The sequence below is a fragment of the Mytilus galloprovincialis genome, chromosome 1, assembly GCF_965363235.1.
Source record: "Mytilus galloprovincialis chromosome 1, xbMytGall1.hap1.1, whole genome shotgun sequence".
Classification (NCBI taxonomy): domain Eukaryota; kingdom Metazoa; phylum Mollusca; class Bivalvia; order Mytilida; family Mytilidae; genus Mytilus; species Mytilus galloprovincialis.
In genome coordinates, this window is record NC_134838.1 from 127,743,672 (window position 1) to 127,766,930 (window position 23,259).

A 23,259-nucleotide genomic window follows, 5' to 3' on the forward strand; every position below is an offset into this window, starting at 1 on the left:
TTACAAAACTTTGAATTTTACGAGAAAATAAGGATTTTCTTATTCCATGAATAGATTACCTTAGCCGTATTTGGCCGAACTTTTGGAATATTAGGTCCTCAATGATCTTCAACTTTTTACTTGTTTGGTTTTAGATTTTTTTTATCAGATCGTCACTGATGAGTCTTATGTAGACGAAACGCGCGTCTAGCGTATTAAATTATAATCCTGGTACCTTTGATAACTACTGTACCAAGTCAGGAATATGGCAGTTGTTATCGAATAGTTCGTTTCTATGTATGTTGCATTGTCGTTTGTTTATGTTGCACTTCAGTGATCTTCAGTGTTTCTGTTGTTTCGTTGTCTTCCTCTACACTGCCATTAAAGCGGGAGGTTTGGCATGCCACAAAAGAAAATTGAGAATGTAAATGATATTAACGACGAACAACTACTAGTAGAAGGGAAACCTGGAATCATTTTTATACATGAGGGAGTTGATCAATAATTTCCATATATTTTTTTTACCAGGAATAAACAATTTATGAATTGTGTGCAATTGAAGCGCTTTGTTTGATTTACCTTCACCAGAAACGCCCAAACGTTTACAGTCATGGATACGTTATAGTTGCAACGTTAGGAGCTATATGAGCAAAATTGACCATTATCTGCTGCTTCTATTTACAACACTGTGAGAAGATCAAGCACAACAAACGATGTATCTGATGAAATAAAAACAGGTTATATGTTTTAATGGTTCAATGCATCCAGAATATCATTAAGGTAGATACTACAAACTATAAAGATACGCACCAAATAAGGATTAATACCATATCTTATATGATGTCAACAAAACAAGATGTAAATAATCTGATAAACTCAACATTAACAAACAAACCACAAATGTGAAATGTTCACAAATCATTTAAAATAAACGCAATATATTAATATCATATATTAAATGCAATATCAATAAAATATTAATTAAGCGTTTGTACTTGTAACAACATTATCTAACACGTAACACATGTAAAACTGTTACATTCATTTTGATATAAGTTAACTTACATACTAATTGTATGAACCATTTTACAAATCAAATTATCACGTGATTATTATGCATCAATAAACTTTTTGAATTCTTCTGTAATAATCAGTAACTACTTTCATTTTTTGCAAATCAACTACATTTTCTATCACTGACACAGTCTATTTTAATTAATGAACAGAATGTTAGGCCGTTTTGATACTACTTTTAAAGTTTTCTCTATAACTACTGTCTTCTAACCATGACGGTAATAATGATATACTTGGTAAAAATAAAAATAATCTTTGGAAATATGTTTCTTGTTCCAATCATACTTTTCAATCTAGTTTTAACATTTTTTTTACTGTTGTCAAAATATATTAAAAACATATTACTTATAAACAAAACAAACCACAAAAAGCAATATATTATGGATATTGTGTACAAGTCGTTTTAAAATTAAGTTCAATTCTAATATCAATTAAACAGAACATCAAACACTTAATTGCACTTTGCAGTAAATTCGTAAATAGGTATTTATAAATTCCTTTTATGACATTGCATGTGTTAAAATGATGCATGCATTTATAATCATTACAATTTATGCCCTTTCATGGAACCTTTGGTTTTTATTTGACTACTTCCGAAATCATATTTGTATTCATTTAAATAATAGAATAAATACCGACAAATCATGATTATTTGTCGATGAAACCCTGAAACCTTACCCTGCATACATAATAGATAAAAGCTTCTACCACAGTGTCATTACCTGATATATTGCAAAGGTATAACTAATGATGCATAGAACTTTTCCCTATAGTATGAAACATTGCATTCGAATGGCAGTTGGTATAAAAGTATAAATAATATATAAAAAACCGGTTTGAGTAATATTGTTACTGTCATGTGTATAGAATTATAATGATACAATGTTATTAGTTTATTTATTTTTGCTTGTCTTTTTCAGTTTTCTTGAACAATCCCTTTCTAAATATAGAACTACCAGACGACTTTCTATCTCCGCCTTTTGCCAAAGGCGCAGTTTCAGGTACAGGCGATTTTCTATACACAATTAGATAGTTATAAACGTTTGAGAGATTCCTGGATTCTCCATCCCTTAGGCGAGCATATATTGCCAACATGTAATTGCCAGTCTCAGGGAGAGTAACTTTAAAGAAAGTTTTCTCTGGATTTGATTCTTGTCTTGCCATTGCCACTTGATCACGAATATCACCACCAGGTTCACGAAGAAACTGATGAGAAACGGAAACTGATCGTGGAACAAACACTTCAATTGTAATTTGATTTGATTCTGAACACTCTATTTTTGGTTCGCTATGAGAAACAGTTCTCATTCCAAGCTCTTCAAACATAGGAGACGGTCCCCATTGTGAATCACGTTTCGGGGTTGTTTTCGGTCTTATCTTTGGAATTTCCACCGGTTCCGTCACCTTTAAACAATTCAAGAGATATTTAAATGCATGTGAAAGTTTTTTGTCGTGAGAATCAAGCGGTCTAGCGTACACATCTATTCCATATTGTCCCGTTTGTGGAGGTGATACTGTAATTCTCAATGTTGAACCCTTCTCTACTGTGTGGTGTACGAAGGGATCCAAAGCCTTACTTTCAACTGAGTTCATTCTCAACTTGATTACAAATTGTAATGGCTTTGTCAACTTAAACACTAAATCCACTGTTTCATTGACATTAACAATTCCACCCTTCGGATTTTCTGGGGTATCTTTTAATTGGGTATCAATTACTTCTGTGTCTGATTTCAAAGATGTTGTTTCGCTGGAGTCGTCTGAAATAGTTTCATGATCTTTGTCTTGATGCTTAACTGATATAGCTTTGATTCCAAAGTGCCGTTTTCCCTTTTTGGGACCCCATTCACCTGCAGCACATTCCGGTAATGGATGCATTTTACCAACAAGAGTTTTGCAAACGATTTTAAATTTACAAGCACACTTCAATCTAAATGATGATACTACACCATCAGAGGCATTACCTTTTGAACCTTCTGCTTCATCAAGTCGATTGGCAAACACTTCAAAGAAGTATTCGCCTGGCGTTGGCACGTGCACGCTAAACATGACTGTGTTATCAATCATTGTCATGTATACAAACCGTTCTAAGTAAGCACCACGGTAACCAGCCTCGTGTCGACGTTCCCTGTCCGCAAAGCGTAGCTGGTAGAAAAATACAATATCATTTTCAAGTTTTTCATTGACCTTAAGTCTGACATCACATCCTCCTCTGTCCGATGTTTCAACCACTGCCTTCAATCCTCGGTCAAAATGCATCCCAAAATGGAAGAATACAGATCGGACAAAGGGAAGCTCTTCAAATTCCTCTTTGGTTATTGGTTTTTCCAATAATTGCCACTCTGGCTCATTAGGCCAGAATTCTTGAATGAATTCATCAGGATCTGTAAGGAAGTAATGCTCGTCATACTGATATCGTATTGTGTCATTCACCTTTGTTTCGTCACCTTTACCATTTTCTGTCGCATCTCCATTTTCTCCATCGTTTTCTCCATCTATCTTCTGTTTCTCAGCTTCTTTTCTCTCCTGTTCCCTCTTTTCAGCTTCCTTTCTTTCTTGTTCTTTTTTCTCTGCTTCTTTTCTCTCCTTCTCTTTTTCTCTTGGAGAATCTTGTTTTTTCTTATCTTTGTTCAGAACCAAGTGTCTATAATAACAAAACAAAATTATAGCTGTGTCATTATCGAAATTAGATTTTAAGGTTAAGGTAATTTGTAAAACGTAAGACGAAACTGCTTAATTGAAAATCGACCAGTAAAGGATATTTGTGTTAGCAACATTATTTCAAGATATTATTACATTCACGCAATCAAGCATTTATTTTGGACATATTAATTGCATGGATATTGAAATATTATTGATTTCATAACAAAGCAGGAAGATATGAATTAATTTTTCGTCAATAAAGACAATAGTATTTCTAGCAGCACTAATTCCTTCATTAAGAGGCAGATCCATATACACTCCGCTCATGGACAACATTTTTTCTCGACCTTGGGTCCAATAACTAAATATGTTTGATTTGTAGTTTTATCGACTATGTCCTTTTCCCGATTGTGACGTTTTCACTGAGTGTGAACTCGCATTGTGGTTGATACATGCACAGAAAGATACACTTATCATGTCAACACATTTTGTCTTGATCTTTTTGGAATTTATACAAGTGTACCAAGTTTTGTTTGTTTCTTTGATATGAATCTTTTTAATCGATTTAAGACGTGTGAACATCGGTAAACTACTGTTGCCTTAATATATCAAACTCGGTAAGTTGTCTGTCCACAAATTTTGAAACCATTATTTTTTAGAATATAGTAGAATAAGTTTGCATGAAACTATCATACTCTATGTTTAACATTGTGAATATGGAAAAATCTGTTTTAATGGCTGCAAATCATATTTTGATTTTAAAACACAAACTGTACTTGTATGTTTTTAATTTCATTTCTAATCCAACTTTAGACGAAATTACATCGAATAGTGTCATGTTGTAATGCAAATTGGTCTAATTTAACATCCCACGTACCTAGCACCCCAGTTACACTGTACTAATCTCCAGTCACCATCTATAAGCACAGCATTCCAGGTATTCTGAAAACTTTCTGGTTCTATTTTCATACCTGGTTCATAACCAACACTTTTAGAATGACCCTTTATCTCTTTACAGTGTAAACCCGCATAACTACAATAGAAACAAATATAAACTTCTTTAGATTTTATTTATTTGTTTAATTCGTTCCTTTACGATCGGAGAACAATATATTGTTGCAAATCAAATGCTGATAACAAATTAACAGATCTACAAAAATGTTCATGATAAAAATATGTGTAGATCTGCATTATAGATGGCCTCCATTAAGTATTAGCCAGAACAAACGCATGTATTGAAAATATATACCTCGCTTTGATATGTGAATGATCAATTCCGTTATGAAATTAACAATAGATTGGTTGTGTTTAATGACTCTTGCACTATTGGCTATTGACAGTCAGTTTTTATAAATAGAGGAAGATGGAGCACCAGGTTAAAACTACCGATTTTGTTGGGAAATACGAACATCCATTCAATTAATATCAGAGTCGATCGGAACTTCTGAAGAGCGGAATCCCTTTATTTTTGACATTTTTACCTTATGTTTGTTTTGTTCACACTTTGCTGTCAATAGAATGGAGTTATATGCTAATGTCATACAAGTAAGAGGTTACGCTAGCTTTATAATCAAGGATAAATCCACAATTACAAGTACATACCTATAACAAGTCAGAAATATGGCAGTTTTTGAGATTATATCATTTGATTAGGGACTTTCCGTTTGAGATTTATTTTGGAGGTCGGTAATTTTGTTATTTGAAAAATAAAACATCAAAGTTGACAGGCAACAGATCACTGTATAAGAACTACTACGACCACTGAGGCCAAGGTTCTTTATTAAATAATCACAAATATATCTGGTTTTGATGATTGAATAAACATCATGTTATATTGGGGCTAAATTTTTAAAATTAACATACCTATTAGACATATCAGCGACATTGTAATTAGCCACTCACCTGCACAATCGCATGAACAAAACATGGTATGTTTCTGTTCCAAACTTAATGCCCTTTAACAATCCCAAAGGAGTATTGGAATCTATTGCTTCTTCAAATTCCATGATATTTAAATCCTTCACAGTTATCCATCTATAGATTGCCCTGTAAGAGGAAAGACTTAATGTATCTTGATCCACAAAAAGAGATTTGTCTAACTTTATTCATAAAAAACCCTATGTTATCTTCGACAATAGCATTTATTAAAAGACCATACAGACTTGACTATGCTTGTCAGAAAGACTTTTGGCAATTTTTAGATGAAAAGGGGCTATGTGTACTTGATATGATAAGTTTTTCTCAAATTAAAGGAAACAGTGGATACCAGGGATCTAAAAAGAAAATCGATTAGCAAATCATTAGGAAGGGAACGGAAAATGATATCGACACTGTAAAACAATTTTAGGTCCTTTAGCTGTGATAAGCTATATAACGATAGATACCTTGCTTTGTCGATGTCATTTGGTAGATTTCCTGTCATTTTCTCCATCATGTCTGTATATGTCAGATGATCATCTTTTGCCACCTAAAAGACGGGGGGGGAAAAGAAGCATGAACCCCTGTTGTTAAACATGGTTGTAGCATAATGTCAATTAAAAAGTGATGAATTCTGGCATAACACTTGGAAGAGAAATCATTTTGAAACACATATTTGCTTAGACATTCAGAAAATGATATGCTAACAGTCACAAAACTATTGCTTAAATATTCAGAAGATATGCTTACTTATAAAACGAAATATCAAAAAGGATTAAACTAAATCTAAACTATAAAATTCAGAACAAACCTGAATAACTTGGTTGTCGATTTCGTTGAACACACTAACATCTGAAAACAGATCCTTTTTCCTACAACTTGGTGGATGGGGCGGTGGTAATTCTGTAGTTGTGACTTCTAAGTTTAAAGCTTCCATAACATTTTCTATAACATCAGGCTCGGAAATGTCTCCATTTGTAGGCTAAATTAAAAAAAAAAACAAATGAATAAACTATGATTCAAATGAGATTGTTAAACAGAAAGATGGCATTCAGATAGATGTACAAGTTGTGTCATATAGTTAGAAATACAGCTATGTATTCGAATTATGTACTGGTATGTAGCATTCCTATAGATGTTCAAGTTTATGAATGTACAGGTGTGTGACATTCAGATTGATATACAGGTGTGTGACATTGAGATGAATGTATAAGTGTGTGACATTCAGATGGATGTACAGGTGTGTGACATTCAGATGGATGTACAGGTGTGTGACCTTCAGATGGATGTACAGGTGTATGACATTCAGATAGATGTACAGGTGTATTACATTCAGATGGATGTACAGGTGTGTGACATTCAGATGGATGTACAGGTGTATGACCTTCACATAGATGTACAGGTGAGTGACATTTTGATGGATGTATAGGTGAGTGACATTCAGATGGATTACGGAATGTCACAGATGAATGTACAGGTGTGTGACAATCAGATGGATGTACATGTGTGACATTCAGATGGATGTACAGATGTGTGACCTTCAGATGGATGTACAGGTGCGTGACATTCAGATGGATGTACAGGTGTGTGACATTCAGATGGATGGACAGGTTTATGACATTCAGATAGATGGACAGGTGTATGACCTACAGATGATTGTACAGGTGTATGACATTCAGAGGGATGTACAGGTCTGTGACATTCAGATGGATGTACAGGTGTGTGACATTCAGATGGATGTACAGGTGTGTGACATTCAGATGGTTGTGCAGGTTTGTGACATTCAGATGGATGTACAGGTGTATGAAATTCAGATGGATGTACAGGTGTGTGACATTCAGATGGATGTACAGGTGTGTGACATTCAGATGGTTGTACAGGTGTGTGATATTCAGATGGATGTACAGGTGTATGACATTAAGATGGATGTACAGGTGTATGACATTCAAATGGTTGTACAGGTGTGGGACATTGAGATGAATGTATAAGTGTGTGACATTCAGATGGATGTACAGGTGTGTGACATTCAGATGGATGTATAGGTGTGTAACATTCAGATGGATGTACAGGTGTGTGACATTCAGATGGATGTACAGGTGTATGACATTCAGATGGATGTACAGGTGTGTGACATTAAGATGGATGGACAGGTGTATTGGATTCAGATGGATGTACAGGTGTGTGACATTCAGATGGATGTACAGGTGTATGACATTCAGATGGATGTACAGGTGTGTGACATTCAGATGGATGGACAGGTGTATTGGATTCAGATGGATGTTCAGGTGTGTGACATTCAGATGGATGTACAGGGGTTTTGCATTCAGATTGATGTATAGGTGTGTAACATTGAGATGGATGTTCAGGGGTATTGCATTCAGATTGATGTATAGGTGTGTAACATTGAGATGGATGTTCAGGGGTATGGCATTCAGATTGATGTATAGGTGTGTAACATTGAGATGGATGTTCAGGGGTATTGCATTCAGATTGATGTATATGTGTGTAACATCGAGATGGATGTTCAGGGGTATTGCATTCAGATAGATGTATAGGTGTGTAACATTCAGATGGATGTTCAGGGGTATTGCATTCAGATTGATGTATAGGTGTGTAACATTCAGATGGATGTTCAGGGGTATTGCATTCAGATTGATGTATAGGTGTGTAACATCGAGATGGATGTTAAGGGTTATTGCATTCAAACTGATGTATAGGTGTGTAACATTCAGATGGATGTACAGGTATGTGACATTCAGATGGATGTACAGGTGTATGACCTTCAGACGGATGTACAGGTGAATGAAATTCAGATGGATGTATAGGTGTGTGACATTCAGATGGATGTACAGGTGTATGACATTCAGACGGATGTACAGGTGTATGACATTCAGATGGATGTATAGGTGTGTAACATTCAGATTGATGTACAGGTGAGTGACATTCAGAGGGATCAATAGGTGTATTAAGTCAGACATTCTCGTAGTCATCTACCTTTGGTAAAGTAAATATAAGTATCACTACATTTGTTCTTGTTATTTTAACAGAAAAATACAAATAAGACAAACAAACACATACCAGTTCCTGAGCCACTTCCTGTTTTAATTCTTCTTGTTTGGCGGCCAACAGCTGTAACATTTGCTGACTCTGTTTTTCAACCAAATGCGCCATTTTTCTTTGTTCTTTTTCTCGTACACGTATTGTCATGTTTTGTCTCTTTTCTGCCTTTTTTCTTTCTATTATATTTCCCAATTCTCTTTTCTGGTTTTCAAAGTTAACAGTCATCAGCTATAATGAAAATATAAACAGAATTGCTATAACTGTTGATAACGTATATGTGTTCTTCTGAAAATATAAAAAAGAAGATGTGGTATGATTGCCAATGAGACAACTCTCCACAAGAGACCAAAAGGACAAAAAATTAACAACTATAGGTCACCATACGGCTTTCAACAATGAGCAAAGCCCATATCGCATAATCAGCTATAAAAGGCCCCGAAATTAAATGAAAATGTCTTAGAATGCTGTTCTCCTTTACTTATCTTATTTCATTTTCATTAGCAGTATTAACCTTTTCAAGTGATTGAAAAGGAACTGGAGAAAACATTCAGTTCATACTTTGTCAACAACAAAGTGCTTTAAATTTGTTTTAAATACTACTTATATTCAATATTGCTGTTTTATTATTGGCAACGACACAAGGGGAGATATCAGAAAGCAAATCTGTCTCCTAGGGGAGGAATGGGGTTATTGATGTCAATCCAAATATCCTCCTAAATATAACTTTGAGAATAGAAACAACCAAATGTTAAAACTATAAAAAGAAAAACTATTTTGGCAGACATCAACAAACAACAACCGCTGGATAAAAAGTTTCGAACTTGGAGACACGCACTTAAAGAATGTGGCGGGATCGCTTCATCCTCCCCTTTCTACGGGTAAACAAACACACTTGCAAATCAAATCTATGTATCTAGGGAAGAATTATACGTATTTTGTTATCATATTTAGCCTATTTTGTGCAATAGACAAATAAACTCTTCAGGTCAAGTAAGGAATGTGTAATACACTAAGTAAATTGGGTAAAAGGTTTCACTGTTTACTGTAGCCGAATCAAAGTGAATATCATTTTATTTTAAAGACATCTTATCTCAAGTTTTTATCTGAATTGTTGTTAATTGAATTCCTCTATATCCAAGATACCGTATACATTTGCTTATATTAGTAAAAGGAGTTACTCTTACTGGGATCCCGTAAAGGTGAAAATAGACAAACAAATTCTCACGCTCTCTTGGATATTCCTGTCAAACTAAAATATGACCGCTAAATAAAATACAAATTTGTCATTTGGTTTTTGAAGTTTTTATCATATCAACAATGTTCATTCAATAGTTTTATTTGTTTATGTTTAAATGATATATCATTATGTGATATCCTCGCCTTGTAAGGCACTCCTAACCAGATGTTACAACTGTCCCTACCCTCGCAAGTTAATCAATCCTACGCAAACTGTTAAAGCTGAAAACTGAAAACTGCAGCTTTTAAATGCCAGTTACTTGCAATGCTGCAATAACATGTTCCTACGAGGGTTCGACTTTGGTGATCCTTTAAAAAAGTTTAAAAAGCTTACAAATATTATGTTCGAAAAAAAGTTTCAGATCTACAGCTCCACGAAGACCTCATGGTCAATGCACATTTAAGAGTTAGTAGTCTCGCTCAAAATGTTTCCCTTTATACTTGAGGATTCTATTTATTTCAATCTTAAACATTTTAAAGTACCTTTTTCTCTGAATCTCTAAGCTTTTTACTTTTTTTGCCCATTTCTTTGTCAAATTTCTCCGTCAGCTCTTTCAGTCTGACTTCCCATTCTTTCTTTATTTCCTCTGAAAGCTTATTATTTTCTTCTGATCGTTTTTTCATCATTTCATCTATCACGGCATCTTCCTCTTTTCTCAGTTCTTCTTCTAATTTCTTCTGTGCATCTATGAGGCGTTGTCGCTTTTTGTACTAAAAGAACAAAAGTAAATACTTAATTCAATTCGAAAAGTGTTCTATGTTTTCATGTAGTTATATAGTTGCTCTATGTTTTCATGTAGTTATATAGTTGCTCTATGTTTTCATGTAGTTATATAGTTGTTCTATGTTTTCATGTAGTTATATAGTTGCTCTATGTTTTCATGTAGTTATATAGTTGTTCTATGTTTTCATGTAGTTATATAGTTGCTCTATGTTTTCATGTAGTTATATAGTTGTTCTATGTTTTCATGTAGTTATATAGTTGTTCTATGTTTTCATGTAGTTATATAGTTGCTCTATGTTTTCATGTAGTTATATAGTTGCTCTATGTTTTCATGTAGTTATATAGTTGTTCTATGTTTTCATGTAGTTATATAGTTGCTCTATGTTTTCATGTAGTTATATAGTTGTTCTATGTTTTCATGTAGTTATATAGTTGCTCTATGTTTTCATGTAGTTATATAGTTGCTCTATGTTGGTTATTTGTATTAGTTCGTGCTCTTTTATTTTATTTATGTTTGGGAGAAAAAAAGTGTGAACAATTATTTATACAAAGGATAACACACTACATTTAGGTGTATTCTGCTTTACCCTTTTCCTATGCTATATTTGTTTTGGGGCAATACGAGTTTTAAAATGAACGATTGCTAGATTTTTTTATTTTTTGATTGATTAATCCAAAAAGTATCATCCTCAATCGTATAAGAAATTCGGCTGCCAAAATGATACCATAGCATGACATGGTGTACAACCAGCATTATACCATAGCATGACATGGTGTACAACAGGTTATAAAAGTTCTAAGTTACTGTAAACATTCTTCAAACAGAATTTTCTTTTTTCAGCGATTGTAAAGTTTATATAGTTTTTCTTAACTTATTTTGTCTATTGGTCTTTTATAATCCCCTTTACATGTTAATGTACGTGGTCCTGTGTATGTCTCTGTAGTAATTAATTTTTGTATATAACATCTGGAATATGGTGTTAGTCGCAGTTCAATCAATCATGGCGTCTGAAACTACTTTACAATTTTTCTAGACGGGGCGAGTCAGACTTTTGACATATTGATCAGACAACTCTATGTTTTTTGTAGACCCCATATCTAGATTTTAAAAACGAAATGCCAATACGGCAGATAGCAACACGACGGGTGCCACATGTGGAGCAGGATCTGCTTACCCTTCCGGAGCACCTGAGACCACCCCTAGTTTTTGGTGGGGTTCGTGTTGCTTATTCTCCTCTTATATTTAATGCGTTTCCCTCGGTTTTAGTTTGTTACCCCGATTTTGTTTTTTATCCATGGATTTATGAGTTTTGAACAGCGGTATACTGTTGCCTTTATTTATTCTATAGTTTTCTATGTTGTGTCATGTGTACTATTGTTTGTCTGTTTATATTTTTCATTTTAAGCCATGGCGTTGTCAGTTTATTTTCGATTTATGAGTTTGACTGTCCCGCTGGTATCTTTCGTCCCTTTTTTAGCAACCAAAAGAATCTCTGAATAACACTGTCAGGCTTCTCGGTGACTTGGGACAGGCAGATGAAGTATGTGGCGGGGGATGAGCTATATTATATTGATCTATATTCAAATTCTTTTTAGTAATAGTACAACTTGGCAAGTTGCATTTAAACGAAATAATAGTTCACAATATTCTGGTCATAAAAAATAAATACTTTTAAAAGTGCGCGAAACACATTATTTAGCAAGTTCAAAAATTGTTTCTAATAGTACATTATCCTCTGTTATACAGCAACTACATAACAAATTATAATATGCACTGTTTAGTATTTAAATATCAACCTATTAAATTGTGGTCTTACAAAACTTATCATACGGACGAAATAAGGTTTTAAAAATGAAGTGTATTTTAAATTACATCTTGAATTATCGTCGTCTATCATTTATCAATTACTTATTCAACGTCTATACTGTGCAGAAAAAAAGTAAAATATACGTGATCGAAGATTTTTGTCTTCTGACATCATAAGAATAGCCTACACCTACCCACATGATAATAATCGGGAGCTTAAGTATATATAAATAATTTCAATATTTTACGCAAATGGTCTTTTATGTTAAGCTATTTGTTCATTTGATCTGTCTAGGTTGAACCGCCCACCCGTGCATGACAAGTATTTAAATTTTAAAAGACGTAAAATAAATCTCAGTTAACATCTCTTAAAATCTTTTTAAAATCTTGACATAGTTATGTAAAATTTAGCTCGAACCGCCCACTACACATAGTTTTTATATTGTTATTATGATTAAGAGTATTACTAATTAAATCAAAATAAACGTTGTGTTTTCATATAATTATTTGACTCATTAACACACCTTAATATCGACTATAGCTGTGACAGATTCGACAGGATTTTGTCTTCTTATTCAAAACAATTGTTTTTGTATGTCGTCTACAGCAGCTTTTCTCTCCAACTAGTTCTGAAACCCTACTGTCAGACGTCTCAGTAAACCCAGACTAAAACATCTTTGGCAATAATAATCAAGTAATCCATTTTGACCTTTTTAAACTAAAAACGCTTTTTAAGAAATGGCCCTAGTCATTTCGGGACTTTTATATCTGACATAATATGGGTTTTGTTCATTATTGGAGGTCCTATATAGACAACGTCCTTTTTTCTCTGCTGTAAAAATTTTTGTGTTGGTAATCTGCATGTTAATACTGGTGTATATAAAAAAATATATATATAAGGAAACTGATTCTACCTCATTGTAATTTGGTTACGGTTGTCACAATTTGTTTGGGGTCTCGTCTAAGTAGTCGAATATAAAAAAAAAGATGCGGTATGATTACCAATGAGACAACTCTCCACAAGATACCAAAATGACACAGAAATTAACAACTATAGGTCACCGTACGGCCTTCAGCATACCGCATAGTCAGCTATACCGCATAGCCAGCTATAAAAGGCCCCGAAATGACAATGTAAAACAATTCCAACGAGAAAAATAACGGCCTTATTTATGTACAAAAAATGAACAAAAACAAATATTTAACACATAAACAGACGACAACCACTAAATTACAGACTCCTGACTTGGGATAGGCACATACATACATAATGTGGCGGGGTTAAACATGTTAGCGGGATCTAAACTCTCCCCTAACATGGGACAGTGGTATAACAGTACAACATATGAACGAACTGTATAAATCAGCTGAAAAAGGCTGAACTCATCAGATGGACAAAAATACAAGTGGTCGTGGCCGGGTACTTGTACATCCCAACAACAAAAAGACACTAGGTATAGACATGCGAGTACTCGCAGTTAATTACAGCTAGTTCAAAGCCACTAACTAATGAAAAAAATCATGCATCTAAGACCAAATTACCAATCCGTACACATCCAACAACCAATGGATTTAGTGTAAAAGACGTCATAAACAGTCAGAAAAAAAACACAACCTTGTTATTTGTTATTCTCTGACTGTACTACTGTATTACTAGCCAGTTAACACTTCGGTTGTGAGTTCGAATCCCGCACAGGACAGGGGCACTCGACTCCCAATTTTAATTGACTAGGATTGTCATTTTTCCTACAGAAGGGCACTCCAGATTCCTCCATCAATAAAATTTGACAGCCACGAAAAAGCACAACAGTGATAAAAGTGACGTAAAAATCAATCATATATCAATCATAATTCATTTCAACTTTGTTATTCGTAATTCAGTTATAAAATTCTCTACTCAATAAAACTGTATCCATCGTGATAGAAAAAATAAGGAGGATTTTCAGCGTTAAATTCTAGGATAAAACTGGAGAGAGCTTTGTTTTTGTTTTGTTCATTGATCAAATATAAAATTGTGCTATTTGAAAGTTTAATTTTCACAAATGCAGTGATGCATTTCATTTTATCAAGTAATTAAACTTCATAAATTAACTTTATGCGCACTGAATAAAACAGATGTTTTAACAACATTTCAAGATATGTATTTTTGTTAAACAAGTTTCAACTAGAAAAGGTTTTGTTTGTGTAAAAATCATGCTCGTAGACTTCTTCTGTGCATGCAAGATCCGAGCCTAGATAAAAGAGATCTAATATCACACAGCTAGTTTCTAAAGGGGATAGGTAGCTGATTCTTTATTCAACCTTAAGTGTCTATCAACATAGTACATTCTACAAAGTTTATTGACTTATCACCAACATGGTATAAATGGGTCTCAACTTAACAACTAATTTGATGAAGAAAAAAATTATAAAAAAATGCCCACACCCACGTTCACAAAATAAATATGTCAATAGTTCGACCCTTCAATAAAACCATTGACGAGGGCTGGTGAATACATATAATTTAGTGTTAGAACAACGAACTGTTTACCCATGAAAAGATCAGATAAAATTGTATCATCCTTTTCATGTCTATTCATTGTCCAATGGGTAAGAAAAAAGATAAATCCAAAATAAAAGAAAACAAATCGAATAAGTATCATAATCTTTATCTTTGCACTAAGATTTACCAGTTTGAATGATACGACACTATAAGACAGATGACAATAAAGACCGAATTTTAATTTATTGTCCGTCTTCTATTGTCGGTCTCTCAAAGTGGTGAAACTTAACGCGAAGAGAATAATAACTCAATCAAAACAGCCTTGGTGTCGAAAGATTATGTATGACTTACTGGTATACAAAACAATACCATAAAAGTTCCCAAATAGTTTTAACTCCTAGTAGTTTAAACATTTAATGAACATCTATCTACAAATGGCCCAATAAATCATTAAAAATCAAGTGGTGGTCAAGAAAACGAAATCAGTATGGTTTTACTTGTTTACTGATTTTTAGCTTTTCGATCATTGTATATTCAGGCCAAAAAAATCAGACTGTAATATGGACGACCGATAAAAAGGAACGACCATGGCGTATTTATCGGGCCAGTAAATGCAGCCCTATATAAATTCACCAACGGAACATTCCGGTGGGCCCCGACTTCTTAAATCCCAACACAAGTTTTGGAGTTATCTTCTCTGAACATATTTGAGATGCGAAACAGGGAAACTGGCTTCTGGAATGACGATGATAGCGAGATACAACACGACTGGTTGTAGAAATAGGCGATGCCAATAATAGAGACTGACTAGGACCTAGTCACTTGCCTTAGAGTGCTCGCTTTCACTCCACTGGTAGAATTAGGCACAAATCCCGGTTTGCAGTAATAAAGAATTTAATGATTTCTGAATCAAATAAAAGTAATTTTACAAATATAGCGGATGTTGCCAGATGCCCGACTCTAACTGGAGTAAACACTTCAGAAAACAGAATAAAATTAAGAGCTTTGCTAGGTTACGATTTCACAATAGAGACGAGATTATCGTATGACACTTAAAACACAAAAGATTAACAAAGGAAGTTAATGAATGGCGGATTATAGACATGTTAGGACTAAGTAATTCTGACATAATAAATAGAAATAATTTGACAATAAGAAGGCTTATAATTAAAATATATATAATAAAACGTTTTATAGGGATTCTTAACCAACTTGAAAGTAAATGCAATTAAATTAAAGGACAAATATTGCAAATCAAAAAGTTTGATGAAATAATAATTAGTTTAACATTAAAAGTAGTAAAAATCTATGACCGATAGTTTATCTGGTACAGTCCAAAATTGCATTATACAAAAACAATTTACTCTTCAGAACAGAAAAACGGACCTTGTCTTATAGCACGTGGTATTCAGGTAAAGATGAAAAAAGAGTAGGGATACATAATCGTGTTCTTCGTACGGGTACAAGTAAAGATGAAAGGGGAGAAGGGCTACTAAAACATGTTTTCTGTACAGACACGGATTACGATAAAAAAAAAAAAAGGTGTAAATATAGGCGGATCTAGGGAGCCCGGGCCCCCTTTTCGTGAGAAATATTTGGTTGATAGTATATGGAATCACAGACTTATGACTGGAGCGGATCCCACTTAGGTCAGTCAGTGCCTCCCCCCTTTATAGAAAGTTCTGTATGATACATCCGCCACTGGCAAACACTCAAAAGCATGTACGGACAAGGTAAGGATAAGATGGCAGTAGCGCTTCAATAAGGATATATTAAGTATATATAAAAGGTAGTCAGTTAACAAAAAGGATATAAATAGGTAAAGATATAAAGGAAGTATGGCTACTTCAAATGTTCTTCGCACGGTCCTTTGTGGTACAAGTACTTAGGAGTACAGAGAGTAAAAGTAAAACCTAACACATACATATCTAAGCATCGATGCATGCAAACATCTACATTTAACTAAGTAAACGCACAATCCACCTCAATTGACATTTAAGATAAATTGTTTATCCCCGAGCCATTATTTTAATGAACTTGTATTGCTGATATTTTACTTACAGCTAATACATTAATGCTAGCAAGACAAATCTTTGTTTGGCTTGCTTGCTTTGCTTGTATCAATGTTTGCTCAAGCATGGCAATTAAGATAGGCGGGGCTTCAGCTTGTATACGTCATACTTAAATTTTATTGGACGGTTATGTTTGAAGTTAAGGACACTAAGTTTTAAACATCACAGGATGACAAATATAAAGCGAAATCGTAGAAATGGAAGCCAAAAAATGTATTTGTTTTTTCTCGAAGATATGCATTTTCATCATCCAACTGAAAAGACTGTCGTCAAGTACTTTTAGAAAAGCAAAATAACTATTCGAACACACCTACTCTGATTTAGTGATTCATTACATAGGTACTTCATTTGACCCATATACTTCATCTTTTAGTACTGTGATTTTTTTTATGTTATAAAGTCAACCTGTAGCTTTGCTATATAAAAATGATAGAATCTGAAGCGAGATGATGTATCAAATGTTCTTCCTTTGTGCGTTTTTTAGACAAATTATTCATCTCAAACACACCCTAACATAAGGAGGTTCGCTCGATTTTCTCTTTTTGATACAATTGTTTCCAATTTTTTGATTTTTTTTTTCTTGAGTCACGTAATGGAAGGACAGACACGGAAATAAGTAAACTTATAGATTGATATGTTCTCCGTCTGTATTAATTTTTAAAAAAAGGGAAGAATTTTCTTCATCCAACTTGATAGATAACCATGTCGTCGACTTGATATCTAACTGTTCTACTTAACTATGTAATAGATAAATTAAAAACTTATGCAAATGGTTGTTTTTTACAATAAAACACTCGTATTTGAGAAGAAAATTGTTCTTTTATTTGTTTCTATTCACTTTTAAAAAATTTCTTACTAAAGTAAACATAACAGAAAGCTCTTATCGCCTTCTCTATAAACAAAAAATAATCAGTTTGAAGGTTTACAAGCAAAAATTAATCCAAAGTGCGCAATATTCAATAACAATAGACATAATAAATAAAATAATTAAGTCATCCCCCCTAATTAATTTATCCCTTTTATTAGAAAATCAAGTGCACCTTCTTATGTTAGGGTGTGTTTGAGATGAATATTTTGTGTTGAAAACGTACAAAGAAAGAATATTTGATACATTATCTCGCTTCAGATTCTATCATTTTTATATAGCAAAGCTACAGGTTGACGTTATAACATAAAAAAATCACAGTACTAAAAGATGAAATGAATGGGTCAAATGAAATACCTATGTAATGAATCACTCGAAATCAGAGTAGGTGTGTTCGAATAGCTTTTTTGTTTTAATAAAAGTACTTGACGACAGTCTTTTCAGTTGGATAAAAAATGCATATCTTCGAGAAAAAAACAAATACATTTTTTTTGGCTTCCATTTCTACGATTGCGCTTTATATTTGTCATCTTGTGATGTTTTAAAATTTAGTGTGACTGTCCTTAACTTCAAACATAACGTCCAATAAAATTTAAGTATGACGTATACAAGCTGAAGCCCCGCCTATCTTAATTGCCATGCTTGAGCAAACATTGATACAAGCAAAGCAAGCAAGCCAAACAAAGATTTGTCTTGCTAGCATTAATGTATTAGCTGTAATACAGTTTTGTACCTGAGACTGAGGTAAACGACATTAGGATATTATTGCAACGTTTAAAGAATGACTGCATTGAAATTCACATTAAAATTTTAGGTCTTTCGTTTCTTTTCGTCAGTAAATGACATTGGTTTATGTGATTCAATCTTGCGGCTTGTCAATAACATCATATTGATTTCAGATCATTTTAAGTCATGTAATGGACTTTTTATGTAGATTTAAAGACTTTCTTATACGGTTATTTTCAATCTATACATTAAATATCATTTTGTTTTATAAATGAAAATCGACATAATGTTATATTTAAACCTTTTTCTTCTTTGTGAATAGAAAACTACCTGTAAATCGGTCAAAAGGTGAAATTAATATAATGACACTTGTATGACAAAAAATGTCGAAGATTCTTAAAACGGTAGGATAACGATTTTAAGTTTTCAAGAGTATGCTATAATTTTGTGGCTATGTACTAGACCGACGACATTAACCTGGTTTTTAATATGCTTTCTCACAGTTTTACAGCCCGTTAGAGGACACATCAATTCGAATAACTTGGTTTAAGTCTAAAAAGTTAAATCACAAAAATACTGAACTCCGAGGAAAATTCAAAACGGAAAGTCCCTAATCAAATGGCAAAATCAAATGATAAAACACATCAAACGAATGGACAACAACTGTCATATTCCTGACTTGGTACAGGCATTCAAATGTAGAAAATAGTGGATTAAACCTGAGGAGCAGTCAAGATGACAAATTGACACTTCAGGATGCGTCCTAAAAGATTGAACAAAAAGGGATGGCAAACCAAGACTTCAAGGCACCATCAAGAATATTGATGATACCGGATAGGATGGCAAACTGCGACTTCAGGGCACTACTGAGAAAATCAAATAGGATTGGATATCAAAACTTAACTTCTAGACACCACATTACATCTATGCTTCAAAACACCACATTTCAATTCAAGGCACCAATTAGAAGATCAAACTGGACAGGATGGTAACCCGATACTTCAAGACACCACACAGAAGATTTAACCGGACAGGATGGCAAACTGAGGATTCAAGGCATTACTTAGAAGATCAAACCGGGAGGATTGCAAACCGATACTTCAGACACCACCAAGAATATTATTCAACAAGACAGGATGACAAAATGAGAATTCAAGGCACCACCTAGATGATTAAACCATGTTGGCAAATTGCGACTATAAGGCACCGTAGAAAAAAAAAATAGAATGACAATCTGAGACTTCAAGACACCACCAAAGTGATTAAACCAGTCAAGATGGCAAATCGTGACTTCAAACTGAAGCCTCAATTTCACAATGATAATATAAAAACTTCACAATACCTAAACATATGTTCAAAAGGCGTTCCATTTCTTTTTTCAAGGATAATCTTACAGGCATTCAATTAAACGGGTATCATGTGGCCTCTTTCACTTATACAATAGAAGACATTTATGTGAGATTTAATATTTTATACCAACAGACGTCAGCTGATAAAAGGTTGAAAAACAAGTAATGAGAGTAAGATTTAAATGGAATGATATAATGCAAGGTCATTTCATACAATCATGTACTTATAACTGACCATGCATGGTCAAGAGTAAAAGATTTTAGATTTTAGAATTATAATAAGCAAAGTCGTGTCATAATAGTGTATTTGTAGCAGGTCACATTCAAAAATGTTTACTATAATATATAGAACTTGTGAAAACGTGTTACAATTGATTGTTGGTTGCTTAACGTCCAGTGGCAAATATTTCATTCATGTTCAGGACGAAAAAAACGTGTTAGAAAGCCATGTTCAAAATGTATGATCTCAATTGCGTATTGATGAAAACCAATGTAACATCTGATTTATGTAATAAAACCAAAATCAGACCTTAACTCTTATGGTGTATCTCTCGATTTTTCTGGTGATAAAGATAAAGACTAAGTAATTTTATGATTTTAAACTGGAAGATAACCCCACATTCATCAAGAAAAATCTCTTATATAAAAAAAGACTGTCTCATGAAAAAACTAAAACAGGAATTCTTTTTGATGTGAAAATGCACCAATTTATCCATTCCTGGTGCTTGTGTGTTTCTTACAACTCCATTTCTGTATAATGGGTAAATATTAGACAACTCTAATGTTTCATGAGTTACTGTCAATAATTGGAACGCAGTGTAGTGTGTAACACTAATGGTGTGGTATGTAAGTTATACTAGCTTACTCATTCTAGTTACCGGTTTTATATATTTTCGATGCAGAACATTCATATCATATTTAATGGATGAATGCACATAACTACCAGTTTTATAGCCTACTGACAATGGAAACATCATATGCAAGGAAGAAAAACATTAAAACACATACCCGGAACATATTACTTTATATACCTAAACGTAACTGCTGTAATATGTATTGAACAACACTGGTCCACTGAGGAAAAGTTGATACATTTATAAATAATCGAAATTACAAATAAGTTTGCTTGCTTTACTCTAAGACAATAATAGAGATATGTGAGTGTAATATGTTTTTGGTTGTGTGCACAACGTTTATTTTATAATGTCCTACAGAATTAGACGCTACCAGAAATACTGACAGTTTACCCTTCCAGAGCACGTGAAATAATCCCAGTTATTTGCAATATTCGTGTTCAGGTCTTATGTTTCCTGTTTGGTAATTTGTCTTTGTTTTTTTTTCTTCTAATTTTATCTTTCACTTCTTGGTATGATCTTTCTATAATGTTGTTATAAACTAAACAAGCAATGTATCTGTTAGTAATGTGGTAGTTTGAAGTCAGCTTTTCAGAAGCTACAAAGTGTTATTTGACATTTTTTACCTGTTTTCTTTACTGATGGAATACATCATGAAGTACTTGGTTGCTCTTGACAAATTTTAAGACACTTGGGCGACAGTTTAGTGTGTTTTTCGTGAGTTGCCCTTGACCTGTTGATAGTGTTGGACAAGTTACATGTATCTGTTTTTACTATTTTTGAAAATTAGTGAGGTCTGTCATAAAATTGTAGGTATACCAATGGTTCAAAAGCTCAATTACCGTTAAGTATTCGTTTTCTTTTTAGTGCATCAACATAAAGATAATAACGTGCCGGGCAATTATTAGGATAAAACATGTACACAAATGTGGTTTTAGATGTGGAGACGTTTAAATATTTTCAATACTTACTATATTTGGAGGAAAGTGATGTTTGTCATGTGGGAATTGGTTGCCTCTGGTCAACAGCTGAGCATCTATGGCACCTTTGATATGCAATGCATTGGAATCGATATTTGCGATTGGTTCTATCACTTTAGAATTTCTTGTACTGGGTGCCGACACTGCTGTTCTGATGGCCATTGCTTGGTAATCAAAGCTTGGATTTCTTATTGTTCCCGCTTTTCGTATCTGCGGATTTAGTTTTCTAGAATGTTTTTTGTAGTTAGTCTGGACGTCCACTGCCTGTTTAATTCCCAGTGCATTCTTATCGTACTTCGCTGCGCCAACACGAGGAACATGTGCATGGCAGTATATCTCACGGTCATTGGCTTCAAGCTGGTTCGAAAAATAATTTTTGATGTTCAGATGGGTGCCACAATCCACACATTTGAAACATGCCTTATGAAATAAAACGTCGTGAACAGGCCCCATTTTCTCTGCTTGATAAACTGACCCCTTGCACCTGTGGCATGATTTAGGGTTAAGTATTGGTGCCTGAAATATCGATGAAAGTCTGCGATATCCTCTTTCCTCTGAAGCGGTTGTCATTTTCAATTAGTTTGTAGCACCAGAACAGTAGATGGCAACGGTGTAAACGTAAGTGTAATCCAATATTCTCTGTCCCTACCTGTATGAGAATCAAAAACAATCAAACAACAGTATTTAACTTAATTCCACCACATGTTAATCCATTTATCAAATAGTCACATAGAAAATTTGACAATATATCTATCAGACACCCGTACACGGGATCCATGATTAGTAACAATGAATATACCTGTACAGGTATGACAGGTAAATAATTGAAGCGTGACGCTACTACGGTCGATAAACAACAAAGGTAAACAAAAAAGTCGTACAGCATATACAAAACTGTTTACTTTCGATTATACTGTATGAACATTATAATTGTTCCGAATTAAAATTTGATTCAACGAAATTATGAAAATAAGTTTTCAACAGTTATTACCAGTTTCACAGTTGTAAACTGTTAAAAAAAACCAATATGCTTTCACACCTGTCGTTCTACAGGACAATGTATGATTAAAATACTTCTGCAATTTCACATCATAATAAAAGTTGAACAGCCAGATATCATGGTGACTTAACTATCTACATACAGACGTACACCTAGAGCACGAGACATTCCGTGGAAGATTTCGTCCCTTAAGTACCTTGTTATAATCATTATCGACTATTTACAACACTAGTTGTTTTATACCTAGATTAAGCTACTAACAATACCTACTTCGTTCTGCACGGGGTCAGAACTTACACTTAAACGTTCATAGACAAAGAAAATCATAACTCGTAAACAGAGATACCAGCATGTCAATAAGAAAAATGGTTAATGTGCAATAACTCTCTCAGAATTACTAACAACTGTCTCAAAAGTTACATCAAACACTATGAAATAGTTCAGTCGATTGTCTTGGAATTGGGACGCTATTTTCGCTAACTAGAAAATATGGC

The 23,259-nt window shown here is 33.8% G+C and overlaps 1 protein-coding gene across 1 annotated transcript; it reads right to left on the reverse strand.

Annotated features, from left to right (window-relative positions):
• Nucleotides 1–712: 712 nt before the first annotated feature.
• Nucleotides 713–22,572, reverse strand: LOC143058522 (hillarin-like). Its single transcript, XM_076232031.1, has 8 exons — nt 21,757–22,572; nt 10,390–10,617; nt 8,689–8,898; nt 6,422–6,592; nt 6,078–6,160; nt 5,596–5,739; nt 4,571–4,726; nt 713–3,694 (listed from the first exon to the last, which is right to left on the reverse strand). Exons 1-8 carry the CDS (start codon nt 22,333–22,335, stop codon nt 1,951–1,953), a joined length of 3,315 nt encoding a protein of 1,104 aa, XP_076088146.1. The 5' UTR covers nt 22,336–22,572; the 3' UTR covers nt 713–1,950.
• Between the last annotated feature and the right edge of the window lie 687 nt (nt 22,573–23,259).

What these genes read in the sequence shown, in the direction of transcription:
- LOC143058522 (XM_076232031.1), bottom strand. Translation starts at nt 22,335, where the DNA reads ATGACAACCGCTTCAGAGGAAAGAGGATATCGCAGACTTTCATCGATA. An exon ending in TTAGAGATTCAGAGAAAAAG is followed by an intron (nt 8,899 to 10,389) that starts GTACTTTAAAAT and finishes TTTTCATTATAG; the next exon opens with CTGATGACTGTTAACTTTGA. An exon ending in CAGTGTAACTGGGGTGCTAG is followed by an intron (nt 3,695 to 4,570) that starts GTACGTGGGATG and finishes TTGTTATTATAG; the next exon opens with ACACTTGGTTCTGAACAAAG.